A 21,687-nucleotide genomic window follows, 5' to 3' on the forward strand; every position below is an offset into this window, starting at 1 on the left:
AACTCGTCTGCTATTCTTAAAATTTTGTTCTACTTGTAATTTCAAAGTAAAAAAGCTGTAAAAAAGCTGGGGGTTGAAGGTTATGTTTCTGCACTTTCCATTCCTACTCTGTAATTCAAAGCCATTCTGAAATGCATTCTATTAAAATTTCCATGTGCAAAATAAGCAACATTGTTAATCGGAAAGGGAGAAATCTTCAGACATTAATTCTACCTGAAAAGAAAACTTCAAAAGCTCCTCCGAAAACGAAAAGCACAGAACAATTTGTTAGAATCGGGTATGAGAACTATTTACTAGCAGCTAATTGTGAGTATATTGTTACTCTTTATAAACAATGGATTTACCTAAATGACTGCATCAAAAAAGAGATCTATTTATTATTGAAAGCGAAGACAAAAACGTACAAACCTGTTCCATCAGTGCAAAGAAAGTTTCAATAAAGGGTTTAGAATTTCCCTTTCTTTATATCAGTGACTTAGCAAGACTGAAACTTTATCAAGGTCAAGCCATACTTCGAAAAGTACCATCGTATTCCTTGAGAAAATGAACATCGGTACAGGTATTGTTTACATACCTTTTCAACGTAGTCCTGCGAAATACATTGATTTTTCCCCTACTGACTACTGTAGCTTGAAAGAAATCCTTTCTAAGCACAAACCTACCACGAATAATGGACTCTGGAAAGTAGCGGAAGAGGAATACTCCTGAAAATTTTACGAAATATACTCTTCTATCATGGAAATCACGATGCAGACGGTAGTTTTCTGATCACGGTTCAGAAAATATTACATCGAATATTTAAAACAAATGCTCTTTAAATTTTATATATTTATTAGACGGCCTAGAAATTCTTCTAAAATTGTGTAAACACCCTTTGTCGGTGTCTGTACAGTTGGTAATGACGAGAGAGAATACCAGATTTTTATCAAAAGGTAAAAATCATCGTAATAAATGTATCGAATTTACTCATGACATAATCCATCGGAAATACTCTTTGGCAAAAATGTTTCACTGCATTTAAGTGTTTTGATTCTTATGCTGCTGTCGAAATCATCAGTTAAAAAACCAGTTCCTTATCAGTCTTTTATTCTCGAACATTTGCAAAGATATGAATTCCGATTACTAAATCCAATTGCTACACGCAGAAGTACGGAGAAAGTTTTGTACAGATCATAATAATTTAAAGATGAATCTATAGATTTAATGGAGGAGAAGTGGGATCTTGACTTTTTTCACTGTGAGTGACTAAAGTAATTTCTTTAATTTTAGTAACTAAAATTAAACTTTAATTTGAATTTTTTTATTTTAATTTCGAAAATTAAAGTTTTCATTTTCGAAGTTTGGAAATTATTTCATTTTAGTAAATAGTTTAGAAATTAAATTAAAGTTTAATTTAATTTCGAAAATTAAAATTTTAATTAACTTTAGTTTAATTTCGAATATGTTTCAAAAATTGAATGATTTAAACACCATTTCAAGGAAATATTTATGGTGTTGATAATGGTAACTGAAAAGTGAACATATGGGAAAATAGACATGAAAGTGGATCTTTGGAAATTTTCACGACTGTAGATGCATTTGTAACAGAAAAAAAAAATTCTCCAAAGGTTTAATGTTATATATATGTATATTACTTAAAACGTGATTCGCCTTAGGCGCTTTAAGGAAACTGGGGGATGCCCCGTAGATGTCTTTTTAAGGGAAATTGGCTGGTTTCCACGATACACCCGGGAAAACCCAGGATAGCGCCTATAAGTCCAGCCTGGACTGAACTACCAGTGTTCAGCGACTTTTAACGCACGGCCGCTGGTGGGCCCAAAAGTTACATTTTCAAAAAGTTCATTTGAATTGCCAGGAGGCAAAAGTTAAAAAATAATTTCTTTCAGGTTTTGATGTTGAAAAAGAAAACCATAATAGATAAAACATGCTCAGTTAACAAATTAACGCAGCCTGCTCAATTGCAGAAGCGACATAGGCAGTTGTTTACGGCTTCGATTTTCTGAGGATGACAGCTAAGTTGTAATTACAGGGAATGACTGAATTTCACTTTAAATTCTTAATACGTTTACTGTATACTGGACGCCAATAATACTGATCGCCTAAATCTGCGCAAACTTCTGGAGCCAGGCCTGATAAGTCTATCGTTTACAATTAAACTCTCAAAATAAAGTTGCCAAATTATAAAGCGACACTGATTTGGCCGAGGTTGGATAAGTCCTGCCGTAAAGGGTATCTTTCGCATTTCCTGCTCGTTAATGTAACTATTAATATACTTCTTTTATATTTCCAACGCATGCCCCGGACGTCCAGTAAGGACGGCAACTCCCGGCGTTCTGGTTAGCACCTGTATCTAGACATTCTCGACTTGCGGGATAAATGATTAGTCTTCACAATGTCTAGAACTATCCTATATCCGGTGGTAGGTTCAGGCATGGCAGAGACCATGTGATACTGTCTCTCGTGTGGCCTGGCTTATGGAGAGGCTACATGGTTAGATTTCGAAGGTTCTCCTTGGAGGTTTGGCCTCCCTTGGTCAACACTTAGGGATGGACTACCTTTTGCATCGTTATTGTCTTTGTTGGTAGATGCGTAGCCGGTCCACTTTGCGTAAATATACCCAGACTTGTGTGAATCATATAAGACTCCTGGGGTGACCGGAGGGTTATGCCTCCTTTGTTTTAATATCTTTGTACATTGGTTAATGTACTTAGGAAACAGCACAAATAATCCACACAGTACTAATCTAGGGTCTAACTTTTAATTCACTGTACTAATTACTTATAGTAATAGTTTAAAAAGTAGACATTTATTCTTTAAGACGAGTTTAAAAGTGAGCAGTGTAGTGAGCAGAATAATGATTTAACAAATAATATGTATCAGAAAGTGATTTTTTCCTTCCTAATGGCAGATTACAAAAGCAACTATAGAAAGAACAAGCAAATATGAAAGAAAACCGCAACACTTAAAAAAATCTTATGTCTCGCTTCCCGGTATCTCTCAACCGGTATCAAGCACAGGGCAACGATTCAGATGTGAGGCTTCCATTTCCTCATGAAATTTGCACAGTTTAAAAATTGGAGTTGGAGTCACGAGATGTGCGTACCAATTCACAGTTGAAAACTGTTAGCAACGAGATGTGCGTAATATATATAAGTTCATATATTGCAGATGCTTTAAAAGCAACCATGACCAGCAACAAGACGGAAGTAAGTTATTTCTTTCTGGGCCACGAAGGAGTGTCAAAAATTATGTTAATACATACTTTATGACTGTTCCTGACGTAACAATTGAAATTCTATGTAAGATTAGTCCACCTGCATTCCACTAGAGAACGTGTAGAGAAGAACTTTGTAAGCGACACGTGCCGAGTTTGTAGATCACTTGGCCGTGTTTCTACTCAGCTAGGAGATAGATGCACCCCTACTATCAGCAGGAGAAAATTACGCAAAACGCCAGTTTTTCTTGAGAGGAACATGAAAACTAGCAAATCAGCTCAGACCCAGGTTAAACACCCATATACGATGTAAAACTAACCTGCCGGCGAGTCGAAGCAAAGCCACGGACGGGAGTTCCAACACTGTAGGTGGTGGAACTGCCGTGGTGGAACTGACCGAATCATCACTTCATCTGTTAAAAAAATGTCGAATATTCCAAGCGTTCCCAGGGTAGGGACATGGTTAGAACCATTATTGAGGGGACTGGCGCCTGCTGGTCACCTCAAGCAGTCTTGGGAGCCCGCCACACTCGTCGACTCCACCAACTTCTTTAAAGAAACAGAAATTTTATTGGCTCAATACCAATTCACAGTTGAAAACTGTTAGCAACGAGATGTGCGTAATATATATAAGATTTCGTAAACGAAGTCCTCCATGCAAATATGCTCACTCCGGAAGCACGAATTTTGAAATTCGATTTTGTTTGCGACGGAATATTTTGCACCTAATTTACAATTTCTATAATTATTTACGATGGATTATTTTGCGATTAAGGAAATCTTGTAAGAGGTAATATGAAGCTTAGCATTATTTTACTAAAGCTTGCATACTGAGGAAAAAAGGTACAGTTCTATATCTTCCATTCTACTAGGCCAATTGACGAAATTCAAATTGCGTTTTCCATGTCTCGAAAGTGTGACTTAGGCTCAGGGTGTTTATAAAGTCCCGGACCCATTTTGATGTTTAATAACTCATAAAATAATAAAGATAGATTAAAATTAATAACATAAATGGTTAGATAGACTCAAAAGGTTTCATGACCCTTGTCAATGAACTTCCACGTGTGCCCTCTTCGTCGCACGGAGAATATCAAGTCGATATTCAATTTCACGCCAAGTACCGGGAAGCATGCCGGCATCCACAGAGGCTATTGCGGTTGTAATTCTGGCTTTTAGGTCATCCATGTTCGACACTCTCCTCCTGTAAACGTTGTCCTTTACAAATACCCAAAAGAAAAAGTCCAGCGGCGTTCTATCAGGTGATCTGAGTGGCCAAGGAATTGGACATCCTCGCCCAATCCATCTTCCTATAAAATGGTAATTCAAAGAACTATGAACGATGGTACCCCAATGAGGTGGTGCACCAACTTGTAGCAGAAAGACATGCGGCTGAAGCTCTTCTAGTTGTGGACATACGAAGTTTTCCAACATATCTAAGTATATGACTGATGAGACCGTCTTTTCTGTAAAAAAGAAAGGCTCAATGACTCGGTTGTGCATCAGTCCACACCATACATTAACCTTTGGGGAATCCCTTTGTGCCTCACGGTATTCGTGGGGGTTTTCAGATCCCCAAATGCGCACATTATGGCGATTAACAATGATAGAAAGATGAAAGGATGCTTCGTCGGAGAACATTATGCGCTTCAGAAATTTAGCGTCATCTTCTATCCTTCTTAGCATATCTGTTGCAAAGGCCCTCCTCCTAGGCCACCGGTTCCAAAACGTGAACAATTTGAACTTTGTATGCATGCAGTCTTAAATTTTCTTAATAACCTTGTACAGCGTCGAAATTAGTATATCCAATTCTCTTGCCTCTGATGTCGCAGATCTTCTAGGATTGTGTAAAAATGTCTCTGTGACACGCTCAACATCAAAATCACTTGTGCAGGGACGTCCGGAGCGTTTCTTATCTTTGGATACTTCCAGTTTCTAGAAAATTCTTTTTCCACCGCAACATGCTGCTTTTGAATGGAGGATCTTTTCGGTAAATTCTTCTGCAATTTCTGTGTTTGCATTACGGATTTCGTTTCTATGAACCACCATAAAATCTGTGCTTTCTCTTGTGGTGTATGCATTCTCCTTAATATCCGGTCGAATAAAACATCCCATACAAAAGTACTAGAACAAACACATCAAAAATAAACATAACATTGCAATAATTGCCAGAAACAAAAGAGCAAAATCCGATTAATAAGTAGACGATATTTAGAAAAGTACAGATATATAGACTGGAAAATGAAATTATCTGAAATTAACCACACCCGCAGACGATATTTACAAAATTAAAGATATTCAAACCTGAAAAGGAGAAAATATACAAGTTATTCCATCAATAAATGCCATAAGTTTGTTTATATCTTCATTATTTTATGAGTTATTAAACATCCAAACGAGTCCGGGACTTTATAAACACCCTGTATATTAGATTTATATATAGCATTGCTCTAACATAGTTATATTGATACAAAATCTGACTTTTTATGAAATAACATGCTAATTTTTTCCATATTTCGATTCTGCGATTTAAATTATACCTAAATATTAAATTTTGTAAAATTTAGTGCGAAATGTTTAGAGAAATTTAAAAATGTGTCTTGGCGTATTTTTTTCAGTTTAGCCAAGAATAATAATTCACTTGGCGAACTTCGAAATTTATAGCAACCTATTTTCCTTTCCTTTTTTTCATTCTAACACGAGCGGGGGAAAAAGTCGTTCTGTCTTTGAAATAATTTTAACTGAGTGCGTAAACACACTTTCGCTATTATCGCATTCAAATTTCAAAACGGGACAAAATGTAAATTCTCTTAGCAAATTTTAAATAAAAAATTATAATTTTTTGCAGGTATGCTTAGAATACATCTACTTTAAGATGATGGCAAAACTTTATATTTTATAATTAAAGCTTTTTTCGAAAAATTTATAAAAATATCTATAAAAGTCGCGCTTTCGAGACATGAAAATCGCAAGTTTGAATTTCGTCAATCGGCCCGGTAGAACGGGAACTGTCTTTTTTTTTTTTTATTTTTTCTTTCGCAGTGTTCTCCTCTCTTGGCTAATCTTAGCAGTTAAAACCCATTTCATAAAACCTAACGTATAACAACAAAATGTTTTGGTTACTTTCCTAATAGATCGAAATAAATTACGGTTCTGAACCTTATCAAAGAAAAACTTTCTTTGGATACTATTCTAGTTTTGCTGTGGGTTTTTTAGCTTTTCGTTTGCCCTTAAGTTTTGCCTTTTTTGGGTGATAATGGTAAAGAAATCTAATTTTCATCTCCAATCACAACTTCTCCTCAAAGAGGCTCCACTTTATTCCTTGTGATGAAAGTAACTCAGATCTGCTCTCGTTGCAACTTTTTCTGTTCCTCTAAACACTTTTTAACGGGTGTTGAAGCTCTTTGTATTAAGAATTATGTTGTGTATAATCAAATGTTATTACGAGTTATCTGTTATGTAATCAAGAGTAATGTTTAATGTAATATTTCGCAATGTATTAAGTGTAGAAGTGAGTTTTGTAAGGTGTCTTAAATTTAGTACAGTGTTCAGAGTAATATGTATTAAAAATCGTAGTGGATTGAGTGTTTTATATATACTAGTGTATTAACTTGGAATGTGACTAAGATAATGTTTAACTATAAAGTTAGTTTTGGTATGTTTTCTAAATACAGCAAACATTATGCAACAGTGAACTTTTAGCATAATATTTAATCAAAAGCAGTATGGGCTGATGTGCTATTACTGTTATCCGTATTTTGTTACTGTTATCCGTATCCGTTATCTCGATAGGACTTTCGGCTCACCTCATATTTAGACTGTCCACTTGTCGCAAAGACATAACACGTTTTCAAACATACATGCCTTCTCTGCGATTCAAACACGGGTCCTTCGGTACGGCTGTCAGCGTTGCTAGGCAGCGTGCTTCATTGTAAAATCTCATTTGTGAAAAATGCATTAATTTTAAAAATAAGTCTCCTTGACTTCGGCGAGAAATGCTAAAACAATACTTTTTCAATCATAATTCCTTCAATTTTTTCAACACTAAAATGAAAGATAAGAATTAAATTAAAGAAATTTTCATCAAATTTCATGGCTATAAGAGTAAGGATTATGTACGAAATATTTGTGCTGTTAACATTAGAATTATCGGAATTTAATATGATAAATTCAAAGTCGAAAATTTAAAGTCCAACGTGAAATTAAAAGAATTTTAATGGCAGTTCAGATATCACAGTTTTGTTATCGTCAATACAACTTACAGAAAACTCTGAAAACATTCTGCTACAAAATGTATGTTTCCAATTCAGAATGTTTGATGTCGGTTGATGTTTAGACAGATGAACAAAAGCAGCTTCTTCTAAGTCGCACGAGTAGTGGTTGGACTGAATCTGAACCTAACTCGCCACCTAACTGCATTATCTTTTCTCCCAATAAGGTTGTAAAGAGCTCTAGAAAGATTTTGGCGTCTAAGTGGTAAATCAGGCAGGTGTAAGGGTTTTGCGGTTAAAATATAGAGCATTATTTGGTTTCATAGCCGAAAGTCCTCTGGAGAGGTCGGAGACCCTCGCAACCGTCTTCCCGGGGTGCTCTCCATCAAAATTGAGGGCGGAACTCAGCAAAGTCATACTATCGCCTATTTGGTGCTCAAGGCTCTTGCCAACCACAGGTGCAACCTTGCATTCCTTGCGGTGATTTATTTCGTGAGCTTGTTCTAATGTAACTGAGACAAATGAGATAAGTCGCAACAACAACAGAGCCACCATTTATTTAAAACAACTTGGTTTTCTATAAATTAACTGCATAGTGCAGAAATTTATAATATCCTAAACTATGAAGATGTAAAATTTCCTTGAGAAAAGTGCTTTTAAGAATTTTCCTACAGAATAAGGATATTGAGGCAAACAAAGGAAGTAAAACTGCAGAAAAACAGAAGTATTTTTTTCCTTTATAAAACTGACAGTCACCGAGTAGTCTAAAAAGAATAAATCTTTTTCTCATGTAACGGATATATTCGGATTCGGAAACTTATGCGTACATGAATGTAGGTGCTCATGTAAGCATGTATGTATTCTTTACGTACGCATGTGTGTCACACACAGATATACGCACATACATGGATATACGCGTGCTTACATATACATATTTATGAGTCCGGTCTCTTGATAACAGATGAGATAAATTAAAAGGTAACTAGTGAGAAGAGTTCTGAAAAGAAACTGCAGTGCAAAATCCAAGCTAAGATTCGTCGAGACTTCAACGATTTAGGAAATTTCTGAAGTTTAGATAATAACTTTTTATCTAATAAACACGACATATATAAATTACAAAACAAAAAATATTTTTTATTTACATTTTTAAGAAAGAAATAGCTTGCAAAAAATACGAAAGCTTTCAGAGTATATATATATTTAGATCAAAAGGAAGTTTCTTAGCATTTTTTGCGTTACCTTTATTTATTAAATATATTCTTAAACCACATAAAATTCAATAGTAATAGCAATATCACAAAATATTTAAAACAGCAAAATAGCATTCTTAGAATTTCCGATACCCGGTTTTTTTTTTTTTTTTTTTTCTTACAGGGTTGCCATTGGTCGCTTTGAAATTGCTGAGTTTGTTAATCCAAAATTCTTTAAAGTTTCACAGAATTTGAAATTGATAATAAAACAAAATCGATCTTCAAAATTCGGGCTTCCAGATGGCTGTGTTCAGTCAAAAGACTACGTTATTCAAGAGTGGATTAGTCGTTTTTTCACAGTGCGAGAAACATTCATTCATTCAATCAGATTCTTCATTATTTTGTTTCACTAAATATATTGTAATACATAGAGATAATATCTGGTGGCAACAGTTTGAAAAGTGAACAAACGCAGAAATTGAAAAGACGCAAAATGCTGTTTAGAGACTTAATAGCCCTTTCGCGCTAAAAAACTGGTGTCTATTAAACTGGTGTCTGAGTTGCCTCAGACAGAGCGTGTTCTGCCATGTTGTTTCTCTGATTTAAGCTTGTATTTTACGGCCGTGCATACAATTACCAATTTATCTACGTCGATGGTAGGGTTAACAGCCAGCTCGCTTTTAACTACCTCTGTGCAGCTTCGGCCGATTATTTAGGCTTAGTTTTTATTTTTATTTTGTAGTTACAGCCATTGGCTCCATTTTTATGCACCAGGAATATTGAGTCTAAATTCCTCCTTGAGTGTAATAAATGACCTTTTCACACTTGTTATAGATACAGTTTTGAGCTTATGGAATATTGGCTTCGCATTTCAGGTAAGATCTAGCTAGCAAACTAAAGTTAATTTAGCTAGAATGTGGTATCTGTAACTCTCATCATCATCTATTTGAAATTTGAAAGCTAGCTGTAAAAACTGCGCCAAGCACTTAATATTTTTTTTTCTTGTATAGAAATATTGTAATCACAAAAAATTCTGGGTTTCATATCTCAACGAAAATATCCATTTGGCCCGTTATCGAATGTAATATAACGATGATTTTGCGTGACAGAATAAAGGGCTCTTTTTGCCCCAAATAGGTTATAAAATTGAATTAAAATGGATTCAGAAGAGATTTTTTCCGTGACATCTGTATGTGTGTTTGTATCTTGCATAACTCGAAAACGAGTGACCTCAGAACGTTGAAATTTTGTATACCTCTCTATATATAGGGCTGCTATAACATGCAGTTGGGCACGTCCCTTTTTGGTTGCAATCGGCCACACCCAAAAGTGTGTATATATATATATATATACGCACTCTGTTGCTGCTCGGTAAGCTCAGTTTTTTTATTCTTATATGTTTGTAAATTGTGCATTTTTTTGCTTTAAAAATGATTGAATTATGTTATTCTTATTTTCCGGTTAAAGTTTTTAGTTAATCTGCATGCAATACTTTCAGAATTGTCAATAATTTAAGTGCGTCTAGGTCTAATTTTGCTTTACCATAGCAGCCATATTTGTTTACACTTGAAACTTAGCAGAAGAGTGAATCAAGACAATTTTTGCACTTCAATTTTAGTTATTTATTTTTTGCTTGCCGAGTGGGACCAAAAGGAAAATTTTCAATTTTGTACACCGAAAAATCTGCCTTTTTGCCTGCTGACCGAATTGCTTGTTTTTGCGCAGAAACTCTAATTGTAATTTGGTGTTTTATTTTTCTATATTTTTCAATTTTTAATGAGGATATTTTGACGTTTTATGCATTTTTGCCTCACCGCGAAGTATGAGTTGAGTTAATTGAATATGAAAATTGAGAATTCAGTTAATTGAATATGAAAAGTGAGAATTCAGTTAATTGAATATGAAAAGTGAGAATTGAGTTAATTGAATGAGAAATCTATCTTTAATGAAATTCGAGTACGTACATTTAAATGAAATTCAGGAAAAAATGTGTTTAGTTTAATATTCCTTATAAGGAAGTTATGTGGTATCCGCATCAGATTATTTTTTAATATCGCGATTTTGAAGGACTGCGTTTCTAGTTTTGTTGTTTGTATCGTCAAATGTTACAAAAATTTTCTTCTGGATCCTGTTTATTTACTTAAAAAAAATTTGTAATTAACGTCATGTGAAGTATTTACAATGAACGTTGTACGATTTAAGTCACTTTGTTTGATTCACTTTGTTGTATGATTTCAATCATACAGCGTTGTCCAAAAACTATAGTGTGCTGCGTTTCCCGTTTCTTGAGTAGGTCTGACGTAGGAATTAAATTGATTGGGGTTCTGAAAGTCATCGGCAAATTTTATTTTAGATGTAAGAAAACTTCTTTCTTACTCGTCAACTAACATTGAACAAATTATTTAAAATCATGCAAATATTAAACGAATGATTTTGGTAATTCATATGAATAATACAGAAAATATACAGAGGGTGTGTACACATTTTTGTAACTATTTTACAAAGATTTATATATAAACAAACCTTAGAATTTTTATTTTCTAATATGTTGATTCTGATAGCCCTTTTGTTGAATTCTCATATTATATCTGGATTTCAAAAATAAGTCTTTTTTCTTAAGGTGGATTTTATTCCATTGCTCTTCCACAATCTTTCAGATTCCGTCCAAAGTTTTGGGATGCCACTCATAAACAAGTTGTTTCAGAAGTCCAGATTCACAGTAATCCATAGAAGACGCATCGGGGGGACTTTAGTGGGATACATTTAGCACGTTGACGGCGGCGCGGATATTCGTTGTTCTTTTTAGTGCAGGGGCGCTAGAATTAGCGTCCGTTTTTGTGAATTCCCCTAGTGAAGTAATAATAACAAAAGATTTTTTTTAATTCGTATGAAGAATCCTCTAGAAAGACGAGAAAGAGATTCAAAGAATGCTATGAACGCTTAGCAATTCTAAAAGTTACTCAGCACGCCTCGAAAGTAGCAATATATTTCGATAATTGTAAGGGCAAGCCAGCACTTTGTTTAGCCCGCTTTAAAAACTTGCACAGAAAAATATTAATAATTATATTTAATTTAGAAGTTACCGTCATGTATTAATTGTTATGATTTTTCAAGCTTTAAGTCATTTGGTTTCTGAAACACAAGAAGACTGTGAAGAATATATACATACGCACTCTGTTACTGCTCGGTAAGCTCAGTTTTTTTATTCTTATATGTTTGTAAATTGTGCATTTTTTGCTTAAAAATGATTGAATTATGTTATTCTTATCTTCTGCTTAAAGGTTTTAGTTAATCTGCGTGCAATATTTTCAGAATTGTCAATAATTTAGTTGCGTCTAAGCCTAATTTTGCTTTACCATAGCAGCCATATTTTTATTGCTTTTAATTTTAGGGACTTAAAGTTTTATTTGGTTTTGTAAAGTTTGTTTTGATCCTTAAGGTTATGTAACTTTAAATTATTTTAACTTTTTTTAATTTAGAGTTTGGTTAATGTTCATCCCTCTTTCTGTTAACGTGTTTTGAATCAAAAATTTCTGGTTGTAAGGTGGGGAAAATATAATTTTTTAGTAATATTAATTAAGGTTTTAATCAGCTTTTGTGTTAGCTGAATTTTATTATTTTTTAAGTAAAGTTAATTGTGTTAGTCAATTTGTATAACTGTGGTAAATTTGGATAACTCAAAATAGGTCTCTTGGGTTTGATTCTGTTGTAATGAGATTTTATTTTCATGTATTTCTTGAGATTTATCTCTTTAAAAATAGAAATTATGAATTTAACTAATTGAAATTTATATATTTTTGTACAGAAAATGTGTGCCTTTCTGGTGGAATTATAGGTTTTGGCTTAGCTTAATTGCTTGAGAAGTTATTCGTAATTAAACGTATATTTTTAGCAGAAATGGCGCAGATTTCCTGACTTCGAAATGTTCACTTAGAAGCGCAGTTTTTAAGCTTTCCAGAGCTGGGTTTTGACAGGTTATGAATGTTTACACCCACCCATTTCCGGAGGGAAGGGCCTTCCCGTGAAAAGGATTAGTAGCCTTGGCATGTTTTTTGGCGAGAAAATTTAAAAGGTTCAATTATTCTTAGAAAAATTTAGAAATTTTTATATGGTTTTGTTCTTATCGTGGTTGCAGATTTTTCTCATCTCTTTTGGGGAGTTTTTGAGAATGTGGTAGTTTTCCGGTTTAAAAACTCTTGCGCGCCTGTTTGAGGCAGAGCCCTAGTGAGCCACATGACCTCATGTTCGCTTTTTACAATTTCCTATTCATTTCATGATTATATCGCAAGTTTAGATGATTTTCAAGTGTTTCAAAAGACATAGAACTCTTAAATTCACAGATAGATGTTGCTTTTACTATATCCTAACTTTATTTCCAAAAACTACAAAAAACTTCATTTTTCGAACTCTGACTCCTCGACCCATCTTAATGCCGGACGCTGATCACGTGTTTCTGCTCTTCTAGACTCACCCAGAAGCTTAGACTTTCATTTCGCCTCTCGCCGCCATCAATATAATCAGCCATGATATGCAATTTAGCAAAACTTATTTTATGAGTTCTCTCATTTATTGATCACGCCTTCGGGCGCGGTGTATTTTTAAATACACCTTTGAAATTTTTAACTTTATGGCCTATGGTATAATGATAATATACTGGTAAGAGCTCCTAGTAGCTAAAGCCAGCAGTAAAGATATGATCCAAGATAGAGGCAGGTTTACCCGACAAAACTTTCTGAGACGGAGGAGTGCCGAAGACGAGAAGAAATGTTGCTGCGAATCTGTTTTCACTCTTACCTGTTCCAGCATAAACGCGGCCGTTGCGAGGATACCCGTCGTCAAATGCAGCTGATTTGAGCATCCTGTTTCGGGAAAGACGGTACCAGAAGATGTCTACAGACCGGGAAGTAACATTACTTAAATTTTCCTTGAGAGATGAAGACACTTAGCAACCAGCGGAGACCCCCTATTTCTCGGTCAACCACTAATTTTATTCTTTTACTGTGAATTAATATTAAGTGTTTGTTTAATGAATTGATCATTATTGTTAATTTTAAATTTAAATTGATTTCTAACTTCTAGTCCTCCGGAGGAATATCCTTGTCTAATTGAAATGAATTATATATTTAATAAATCAGCATACCTACTATTTTTTGTGATAATTATAATACTTTCTCCATACTCTTTAACCAGGGTTGTAGCACATTTTGATTACACAAAGCAAATTTGGTTTAACTTTTACTACTTCATTTTGATATTGTTGGTGGTGTTCTTCTAAAGGTAATTAAAAGGCGGGTTGTTCACCACTTCGGTTGATTTATTTTATTTAAAAGTGAGGAAAATTATGCACCACAACATTAAATTTTAAATTTTTTTGTATTGAATGTTTGATTATAATGTTGAAATGTTAATATATACTGTTGAATAATTAAAGTAAATATTTTTTTTATATATATACAAGCGTGACCCATCGGTGAGTCATGCCGGCCCGCGGAACAATCAAGAATGACCCATCGGTGGATTATGCCGCCTCACGAAACAGACAAGTATGCCCCACCGGTGGGTCAGGCCGTCGTCAACGTGTTAAAAAGGAATAGGAATAGCTTTCAATTTCGGTTTCATTTCTAATTTTTTCAAACAATCGAGGAGTAGATTTAGAGGTACGGTTTTTAACCTTATCCTGATGGAACTTAACATAATGAAGATTGTTTCGATAAAGAGATGAAATTTGATAATTAAACATAGGTAATAAAACGTATTTCTGATTGTAATCCGAATTAATTTTGACATTTTTTCCCTACCTTCTTATTTTAAGTTTTTATTAATTATTACTCTACTAAAAATGAAAGTGTTATAATATTTGAATCAATGAATATTAATGTATCTGAAACGGGGATGCTTGGTAATAAAATTATCAGTTTGCTTTCTGATAACGTTTGTGATTAGAAATAAGATATCGCCACTTGCTGATGGATTATTGTAAAGAATTATCTTATTTTTCTGTTTGCGTTCTCAGGGCCGGATTCAGACTTGATAAGGCTCTAAGCTATTTGAGACTATGGAGCCCTTTATAAGTAGCCCAGATATTATATGTTAATGCGAAGTATGCTTTTGGGATATCTAGAGGTTTTTTTGGGGGGTGGGGTTAAGGAATAGCTTGTGTGGTTTATACATAAATCCTGGACTGTGCGTTTTGCCGGTGGTTGTGGTTAGCGTGTTCAGGTAGGAGCTGAAAAATACGAAGAGCTCAATGTAAATGTTTGATGTTTCTTCAACTGATAAATCTAACGACTTCTACATGTAGCAAATATAAAGTTTCAATGGTATCATATTTTACCCCTTCCGTCCTCGTTACGGCGTTAATCTTTGGATATCCGAGAAAATCCACAAACAGCCTAAATTGTTTTTACAAAGTAACATGAGTAATAATTACCTATCCAGACGAGCAATAATTACCATGGAATATAGATTCGCATTCCACTCTGACAGGACCCCGCACGATGGATCGGACTTGGCAGACCTGTGGTTTGGCCTCATCGGTTACTGGACATCAAACCCACTGGACTGTTTCCTTTGGCTAGCAAGTGAAATCTTTAGCTTACGGGACACCCTGATGACTCGATTAAAGCTAGAATCGTGGCTGCTGCAAAGAAAGAAAGGGTCTCCCAATAATTCCTTCTTCTGTGTGAAGTGCGCAACAAGAATCCCCTGTTTTGAGCACTTGCTGTGGTTTTTTCACTGATCAATAAATCGGAATGTGAAACTTTCGCTTTCCCAATACTGTTTAAGTTTCGTGTTGGAGTTCTAATTTTACTCTTTTCTACCTCTCAACCGCCGAGGTTACAAGAAATTGTCGCATTCCCTCAGCCTCGAATCCTGGCGAAACCACAGCTGATTTCCGGGGTCGAAGCTGCTACCAAGTACCAAGGAAAGGTTAGTAAATAATCGCTTTCCTACCGAGTCGAATAGATATCTTCTGTGTGCTTTACTGACCGGCGAAACTGCGTATGACAAGCTCGCGATAGGACTACTATTATTTTTACTTCCTTATACGAAGTAAAGGAACTATTGCAATTGCGAAAAATTTCGGATATGATATTTAGACGAAAATTTCAATTCTGAACGCTCTCAAATCCATTTGAACGATTTTTTTGCTTGGCTTCTGTACATACGGACAGAATAAAGGACTCTTTCCCCAAATGAACTGTAAAATGGATTCGGAAGAGATGTTTTTCGTGACGTCTGTATGTGTGTATGTATCTCGCATAACTGAAAAACGAGTAGCCTCAGAACGTTGAAATTTTGCATATGGGGTTGCTATAACATGTAGTCCCTTTTCGGTTCCAATCCGAAACCAAAAGCATATGTATATGATCAGTTTTGTTTCTCCCAAAATATTGTAAATTGGATTTTTTGCTCTGAAAGCGTTTCTGTTAAGGTTTTTATGCCTTTAGTTAATCTGCATGCAATAGATGTAGAATTATCAACAATTTAAACGTTTTTTAAGCGGTACGAAGCCAAAAAAAAAGCCTCCATGTGTTTACATTTGAAACTCTTAGTAGAATAGTGAATTCAGTTTCTGCGCCAAATGCAGTGTCCTTTTTGCCGAGTGGGTCCGAAAGTTAACTTTTAGTTTTGCGCATCAAACAATCTGTCTTCCTTACCGGTAGTCGAATTGTTTATTTTTGCGCAGAAATTCTAATTTTAATTGTAAACATTTTTTAACTGCATTCGGTGTTTTGTCAATTTTTAATGCTCTTTTCAGTTTTTGCATGTTTTTTTTCCTTTGCCGCAACGGGAGAACTGAATTGATTGAATAAGAAGTATATCTCTAATGAAATTCGAGGAAACAATTTTCAGTGAAATTTAGGAAAATATGTGTAATTTAATAGGCTGTACAAAGAAGTTGTGTGGACTCCACGTCAAAGTTTTACTGACAGAAAAAGCAGGATTATTCGTTTAATTTATTATTGTTGGCCAATGCTCGAATGGCCAATGCTCATTTCTCAGGAAATACAAGAAGTATTTGTAGTACTTTCATACTACAAGAGGATTACTCGTCTGTCTCACACTTTGGAGATAAAAATCTCCTTTATTTCGAAAAGCGTTGCCATTGCTCGCTTTCAAACCGTAGAAGAAGTTATGAAAAAAATTTGGAAATTTTATAAAATATGAAATAAAAATAGCACTGCCAAACATTAGGTACATTATTCCCGATTCTAAAAATCCATGGGAAGCCATTTCGAGTATTCTTACCTTCGTAAGACTTTAATCAGCCGAGATGTTAATTACAAACTCTGAAAATGCTAATTTCCGCACTTGTTTTTCCTAGTGGCAACAGGTTCACGCATTTTAGATAAAAGTCGAATCTGCTTTATTTCGAAAGTGTTGCCACTACTCGGTTTCAAATCGTACAGTTTTTAGTAAAAAATTTAAGTGTTACAAAATATGAAATTTAAAAAAAATCTGAAAGGTTTCAGATTTTAAATTACAACCAAAGGAACTTTTTAACATTTTGTCTGTTCCCGTTATTTGTTAAATATCATGTTCTTCGCACTTAAACCATAAAATTCAGTTCAACAGCAATATTGCAAAATAATTTTAAAATGAGCATATCTTAAGAATTCACGATACACAGTTCCGCGCGCTAGAGATAAAAATGATTTTTTATTCCCCCCCCCCCATAGTGTGTTGCCACTGCTCGCTTTTAAATCGTTGAGTTTGTTAATCAAAAATTCCTTAAAGTTCTACAAAATATTAAATAGATAATAAAAAAAAATTCCAAATGCCCATATTCGGTTAGAAAAGTACATTTTTCAAAGTTGGATGGCTGTAGGCACCGTTGCTTCATCACAATGCGAGGAAATATGTATATACATTCATTTATGCAGATTCTTCATTGTTTAATTCCTTTAAATATAATACAGGGCGATAATTCTGGGTGGCAACACTTTGAAAAGTGAATCGGACATTTATAGTGAACCAACGCAAAATGCCAAAACGAAAATAAGTCCTTCAGGGCAAATTGCCCATTTGAACTAATAAATAAGCAAATAAAACAGAAAAAGAAAATAGAGTTTTCAGATTTTTAATTACGCCCAAGACGTCGTTCTTTTAACGTTTTTAAATTTTGATTAAACGACTAAAGTAAGATTTTTAAAATGTTTCAACTTCAAAAATATCTATTCTGAGCATTAAACTCCGACAGGTCTTACCTGAGACTCTTTAGGACTTAAGGAAAGACAAAGAATGAGTTTTTGTTCTAGTCTCGTACGGCCAATAACTCGTTTAATTATGTCCGATGTGTGTCCTTTGAGTGAAAATTGAAATCCTGGCGTCTGCCCAGCAGCGGCTGAGTATTTGCACTGAATTGGCAACTGGCAGATTTCGATACGGAATCGAGGAAATAGCCTGCCGAAGTTCGAATCTCACAAACGAAACTGGTTGCATGTTTTTTTCCGTGGTTTTTCTATGCGCAACGTGATTACAGTCAATTTCCCTAAGAAACATGACTAAGAAAGCGTCTATCAGTTTGTGCAGATAGCCCTCATGTGTTTTACCATAATTCATTAAACAAATAAAAAATAAATGTCGAGCGTTTTCATTAATAAAATGTAGTTGGTAACCACGAAAAGCGAAGATATGTTGTGTTTGCAGCAACATAAGTTACAGTTAAAATTCCCCTTATATAATTCGTCTGGCATTATGTGTAACCGTCTGATGTTAATGAATCTTAGCGGACAAGCCTGTTAAAAGGAACGGGCTGCGGTCAAAGCAAAATTAATGAGTTTTATGTACATTTGAACAGAAAATGTATAAAAACATTTGAATGGAATGAAATCAGTTAATTTTTCCAAACAATTCCTAATTAATTTTTTAATTGCCGAACCAGGTAACAAGCTTTTGACACTTCTGGTATGCGTATAACGTCATGCTTTAATTTAATGTAATATAATTATTTTCCTTAATATCAATAGAAGAACGTGGCAATAAAATATCGTATCAATTATCCTATTGTCCTAACCAGAAAAAAAAAGTTGCCAAAAGCAGCTATTTATTTAAAATGTCGACATTAACGAAACGTTTTCGACCTGCAGTGACGTCACATGCAATCTCGTGCCTTCTTCGACGTCAGAATGACTGAGATGGTGTAACAAACATACACACACAGATTTTACTAGTATAGATTTTTAAGTGTATTTTACTTACTTTTTCAATAGGCTTGCGGTCGATCCCTGAAGTCTGAGACCCCTATCAGATCATATAGATTATTTGGTGTATCTCTTATTTAGTATAAAATTTTGGTTTATTCACAGTTATAATTTTATTGTATTGTAAGTAATAATAGGCGTTAGGGATCTTACGTTAGATAACTTTTTCAGCAGTATATTTAAGGAAATGAAAGATTTCGCAATGAAGCTTTGAGGAAGTGTCGATAGGTGAAGGTAAGAAACAGATGAATTCTCTTCATATATATCTTATAATAATACTTCAGTTTTCTTTTAAAAAATATCAGACATAAATAATTTTACATAGGGTTGGGGTTGGATTCTTTTATTTTGTAGAATCTTAGGAAAGTAAAAAATTTAAAACAAAATTAATGAAAGTTGAAGAAAAGTAACGTCAATATGAAATATCTTTTTCTAAAGTAAAGATAACAGCAATATGAAATTTAAAATTCACTGCGAGAGTTTTAAAATATATCTCACCCTCAATAACTTACTCACTTTGGAAATCTTCTGCAACTGCCTTTTCTGATTATATCCTTGAAGACAGGCAATCAACTAAGTCCATATTTGGATACAATGCATAACATAACAGTTTGCTAAATTTGTTCACATAAAATATTGTTACGATTTTTTCTTTCTGAAACTAGTTGTTACGTTATTTTCTTCCTTTACTTTCGTACGGGATTTGGATTCACGTTCGTGTGGATTTGAAGTGAATAACGATGACACTTTATGAAATATCGAAACACATTTTATTGGGCAGTGTTCTCAGGACAGCTCCAAAATCCCGTTTACACAGTCGTCGAAGAGCTACAATAAACACGCTGGAACAATCAGCGACACAGCTTCACACTGTCAGGCAATATCGGTGGAGATAGCTTCACTGCAAAGCACCAGACTACAGTTCCCAACTCTGCTTGGTCGTTCTAGGAACTCCACGTACTGTCGAGACTCTCCGCACTACAAATCTCGATGCACTGGACGATTGACAGAAGTATAACTCTCGACTCGGCACAGTCTAAGACAAAACTCGACGATGCACTAATTCGCGATACAATAAAAGACTCTCTCGATGACCCACTCAGCACTCGCTGCCCGGCTGTCAACTCGATCGACTTCGCAGGATTGACTCGATAGACGAGACGCCAATTCGATATTTCGCACTCTAGACGAGGCACACACACACTGACTGTGGACCAGCAGGGTTTATATAGCTTTCAGCTTGTGTTCGAGAACATTCTTGGGCTAAACCCGTAAAAATTCGTTCCAGAAGTTTCTCCATGCGTCCATGGCATATCTCCAATTTTGTCACCAAATGGCCGATTTCTCGCCAAATGTGGCAACCCTGCCTTCCCTTGCCATTTTATGGTAACCCTAAAACTGCTTTGCGGGGAAACCATCTTACCGTGCCTGTACATTTCGTAGCGAAAATTAAAGTGTGTAATATTATTTGGATGCCACTAAAGATGATGTGAAAAGCATCTCATATTTTCTGGATATAAACTACAATGCAAAACTTAAACAATTTCCTGATATGGATCGTAATTCCCGAACACGTGAATCCACATTACAAAGGCACTATTGAGTACTTAAGAGATGAAGAAAGTATAGTAGAAGAACCCATAGGGGAAAAAAAAACTGAAAACTTTCTGTAGAGTGTTGTTATTACTCTCTTTGAAATCGTGGAGTTTTATAATCAAAAACTCGTTAAAATTTGACAAAATATGAAATAGACAATAAAAAAAATTTTACATTTGCGCTTCTAGATGCCCATATTCGAGTGGAGGTTTACATTAATCGGAATTTGATATCCCTATGGTACCGTTGTTTTTTCAGACTGTTAGAAACATATATACATTTATGCATGTTCTTAATTATTCAATTTTTTTAAATATAATACATAGCGATAATATTGGGTGGCAAGAATTTCTAAAGTTATTCAGACTTTTAAATTTTTTGACACAAAATGCCAAAAAGAAATAAATAGCCTTTCTGGGCTAAAAAACAGATACGACTCATACAGCACGAAACGAACGGGAGGACATATGAACACAACGGCATTAGTACAAAAAATTATTTTGCCAAGAGCAAGTACAGAACTCTTAGATAATCTGGTGTCTACAGTCAACACCAGATTATCTAAGAGTTCTTTGGGTTAGAGTTCCCATTCTTCAAGCAGCATCTGTTCCAGTTTTCAAGTGTCCTCCGCACGGTAAGATTGTGCCACCTGGCGTCTCCTTCATGTATCCCATACAGGTTCAAAGGGATTTAAATCAGGGAAAGCACGCTGGCTAGTCCATTGTGTGGATATCTTCGTTTTTCAGAAGCTCATCAACATCAGGAATCCTGTGTAGCCGTGCATCCTCATCCCGACAAATAGCAGGAATGAGCAAACGTCGGGACCAATGGCACCCCGGAAAAGACGCATGTTGTGGAGTATAAACTTTATCACAGTAAGGATCTCCTGCAAGTGAATCCCTGTCGAAAATGTGGAGCTTTGCCTGTCCGCTCATCATACAAGCACTGTAGAACCACCCCAACGGTCTCTTTCCCTGATGTTTGTGCGATGGAGACGTGTCCGTACCTTTCTCCATATCAACTGGACACAAGAATCGTTTGTCAGACTGAAACGATTCTCCTCGGTATAGATGACGTGACTCATATTTGATGAACTGTCCAGTCATGGTGCAGTTTACAGTCTCTACACGACTGTTTTACAGTGTCTACGTGCTGCGGATGGCCTGGTATCAGCGTTCATGATGGTGGGTGAATGGTCTATATTTACGAAGTACGGAATGAACACTCCTGGTTTATGGCGACAGTAAACCAGGACACCTGTCCTCCAGACT

The 21,687-nt window shown here is 35.2% G+C and overlaps 1 protein-coding gene across 10 annotated transcripts in view; it reads left to right on the top strand.

The window, feature by feature from the left end:
• The window catches only part of LOC146993020 (uncharacterized), a 48,895-nt gene that overhangs the window by 15,972 nt on the left and 11,236 nt on the right, over positions 1 to 21,687 (top strand). For 3 of the 10 annotated variants that reach the window (XR_015039262.1, XM_085810082.1, XM_085810083.1), the window contains exon 3: positions 9,882 to 9,983. The exons of 1 other annotated variant lie outside the window; for it this stretch is intronic. Coding sequence is in view for 2 of the 9 variants with exons in the window: in XM_085810082.1 (XP_085666208.1) it covers positions 9,882 to 9,983 (102 nt within the window). In the remaining 7 variants the exon portion in view is untranslated. Of the gene's footprint in view, positions 1 to 9,881; positions 9,984 to 11,726; positions 11,800 to 18,991; positions 19,055 to 21,687 lie in introns of all 10 variants that reach the window. 6 more of the 10 variants (XR_015039264.1, XR_015039265.1, XR_015039267.1 and 3 more) reach the window with 6 other exon arrangements.

The sequence above is a fragment of the Stegodyphus dumicola genome, chromosome X2 (assembly GCF_044657685.1).
Source record: "Stegodyphus dumicola isolate Sdum_Otavi_A_Nest chromosome X2, ASM4465768v1".
NCBI classification, from domain to species: Eukaryota; Metazoa; Arthropoda; class Arachnida; order Araneae; family Eresidae; genus Stegodyphus; species Stegodyphus dumicola.